The 3,222-nt window shown below is 44.5% G+C and overlaps 1 protein-coding gene across 1 annotated transcript; it reads left to right on the forward strand.

The window, feature by feature from the left end:
* Positions 1-280: 280 nt before the first annotated feature.
* Positions 281-2,494, forward strand: LOC125520236 (60S acidic ribosomal protein P2B-like). The gene is made up of 4 exons (XM_048685095.1): positions 281-426; positions 1,089-1,195; positions 1,580-1,806; positions 2,204-2,494. The coding sequence occupies exons 2-4, from the start codon at positions 1,108-1,110 to the stop codon at positions 2,228-2,230; spliced, it is 342 nt and encodes a 113-aa protein (XP_048541052.1). The 5' UTR covers positions 281-426; positions 1,089-1,107; the 3' UTR covers positions 2,231-2,494.
* The last annotated feature ends 728 nt before the right edge of the window (positions 2,495-3,222 follow it).

Genomic DNA, 3,222 nt, shown 5'->3' on the forward strand with positions numbered 1-3,222 from the left:
TTTGCAAAAACTATTCACCATATGTCAAAAAAATGATCAGCCTGTATTTAAAAGATGTTCACCATATATTAAAATTTGTTCAGTGTGTACTTGGAATATGTTCACAAATTTCTGGGCCTACAAAGAGGCACCAGAAAATGGAATACCATGGACTGTTTATGAGCTGATTTTTTTTTAGAATTAAATATGGGCCAAGTGGGCACTGTGGTTCTGGATCCGGGAGATTGTGGCCTTTGGGCTTGCGTTTCGGAGCCCGGAGAAGTCGCTCCACTGATCCAGAACCTTCTGAGAGATCGAGTGGCCTCTGATTCGGCCCGATTGCCCGTATATAAAAGCGAAATGGTTCGGCTCATTTGGCTAGAACCCTAGCTCACGCACGAACCCCCTCCGCCGCCGTCCTCGCGTCTTCTCCTGCGCATCTCGGAGGTAGGCTTCCCCCAATCCCGTCCTTTTCGCACTCAATTCTGCGCCAGGCAAGGGCCCTGCTGCAGCGATCTCGTTGGAAATCCGTCTTGTTCTGTGGTAGGGGAATTTTTGTTGGATGCGGAGATGAGTGTTCCTGTTTGTTCGTTTTCGTAGATCTGTGCGGTATAGGTTGCTTAATTGTCGCGTGTATCTTGCTTAGTTGTTGCGCCGCTAGATCTCTAGCTTGCGCCTGCGCGCCGGGTTTCAGGAGATCTGATTTCCCCATATAGAAACACGGCAGGCCATTACTGTGTGATTCTTGTTTACCCAGTGAAGATGCAGAAACCCCCGGGTCTTCGAAGGCTCGAATCTAAGATGCACGGGGGATGTTTATTATTGTTCTTTTCGTGCGCAACTTTAATTTACGTGCATAACTCCATTCATTCATTCAAATCCTCCGATGTTCATCTCTGATTTCCGAGTGGAAAATAATTGCTATGGTATTTAGTGATTTCATATCGTAGCCACTTGCTTTCATTTGGCCTTGAACCCTAGTAATTTTGGCGTTCTGTGTTTTTGATTTTCCATGCGTCCTGCTGTCGATCTATTTGGATCTGACAGTACTCCCATCAGCATATACTTAGCCTTCCATGCCGTTTAACTTCAATTCTGTTTGTTTTCAGGTGCTTCCTAGTTTCCACGATGAAGCTGATCGCAGCCTACCTCCTCGCCTATCTGGGCGGGAACTCTTCCCCAAGTGCCGCTGACGTCAAGAACATCCTTGACTCAGGTAATTCTTCTTTGTTGGTTTTAAGTTATACTGGCTCAGATACTCTCTACTTGGGTAATGCCTCTAGCTTCCCTTATGGTTTGACCTATTTAGCATGGTATAAAAGATAAAATATTTGCTGCACTACTTGCTGTTTGCTGAATATAACATAAATCCAATCTTTTCACTTTCAGTCAGGTCATTGAGTACTATTATATTCTGAGGTTTCAAATGTGCAATAACTTATTGCTTGTTATGATTATGGTCGCATATCAAAACTTGTCAATTTGGGTCCTTCATGAGAGGATGTGAGGCCAAAAAAAATGCTTATTGTATTTGTTATTCATGTGAGGATCTAGTTATGATATTGTGCATATCATCTGACTTGGAAATTGCTTGTTACAGTTGGTGCTGAGGCTGATGAAGAAAAGCTTGAGTTCCTTCTTGCTGAACTCAAAGGCAAGGACATCACAGAAGTGATTGCATCTGGAAGGGAGAAGTTTGCCGCTGTGCCTTCAGGTGGGGGTGCCATTGCTGTGGGAGCTCCAGCTGCTGCATCTGGTGGTGCCGCAGCACCTGCTGCTGAGTCAAAGAAGGAGGAGAAGGTTGAAGAGAAGGAAGAATCTGATGAAGTAAGTATTTTTCCACCTTGCAATGGTTTCTCAGTCACTTTAGTTCTGTGGCCTTAAGTTATTCTAGCTGGACTTACATTGTAGCAAGCAACCCACATTCAACTTTGTTCAGCTGTTGTTGTTGCAAGTAGTGACTTTTTAGTTTTGGCATGACAAGTACCATTTCAAATTCACTGCCTAGTTGCAAGTAGAAGCTAGAATCCCTTCCGCAGCATGCAAATTGTTAAACCTGATCACATACTCCCTCCGTTCGGAATTAGTTGTCTCGAAAATGGATGTATCTAGAACTAAAATACGTCTAGATACATCCATTTCTGCGACAAGTAATTCTGAACAGAGGGAGTACTTGTATGTGAATTATTGTGAACTTGCTGACATTCTCGTTTTCTTTATGCAGGACATGGGTTTCAGTCTGTTCGACTAAGCGCTTCAGTTCCTCCCCCCTACCCTCTGTTTACCCTAGTATCTGTTGTGTGTGGCCTGCCACAACAGCGCCTGCATAATATCTAGAGACCTGAAGTTCGTGCTATTTTGCTTGGGACAATGTATATGTTTAGTACCTTCGTATGTGAGTGTGTTACTGCTTCCGCACCCTTGAGAAGTTGATTGATAAATCGCTGGAGTTATGTTTCTTGCATATGTCTTGATGTTTGCGGTCGATGATAATGCACATGATCTTTTGATGTTCTGAATGGTTTATCTGGTGAAAGGATCTTGATTTTCTCTGTGACTGAATGGGTTTTCTCTGGGATGGAATGCTCTTTCCTCACACTGGTGACTATATGACCATTTTTCACAGTGAGATCTCACACTCGCTTCTCTGAACAGATAAAGGAGAATGGAGAAGCAAACATAGATTTGAATAAATTGGTGGACACTTTTTGACAAATATTTCATTCATATCATTCATTATTCATTGGATCTTCATACAACTGGGGTATTGTGAGCTTTGACGAGAGGCACCAGAAACAGCAGACATCACCTGCGATACTTGAGCAAAGAGGAATGGTGATGCTAGGTGCCGGCGCACCGGCTGAAAGTTTTGGCTGGTCCTGCCCCAGCCCTTGGATGCGAGCCCTCGTGGTCACTGGATGTGAAAACAAATGATTTGTCCTGGATGCGGAAAAAAGTAGCCCTCGTGGTCACTGGATGTGAAAACAAATGATTTGTCCTGGATGCGGAAAAAAGTTGCCAACGTTGACATAAAAAGTTTCAACCGTATATGGGAAAAGCTTCAAACGGCTATCAGCGACAAAAAAGTTTTGGTTGCAGTCCGCTCGGTCATCGTCGTTGCGCACCCCGGCCGCCGCGGGGTTGCAGCACATGGACATCGCCGTGGTAGCAACCCGTCGTCCTTGGTTGCAGCACCATCTCCCATGGTCACCCCGGTCGCCTTACATGGATGTAGCAAAAAAC

The sequence above is a fragment of the Triticum urartu genome, chromosome 1 (assembly GCF_003073215.2).
Source record: "Triticum urartu cultivar G1812 chromosome 1, Tu2.1, whole genome shotgun sequence".
In the NCBI taxonomy this organism is placed as follows: domain Eukaryota; kingdom Viridiplantae; phylum Streptophyta; class Magnoliopsida; order Poales; family Poaceae; genus Triticum; species Triticum urartu.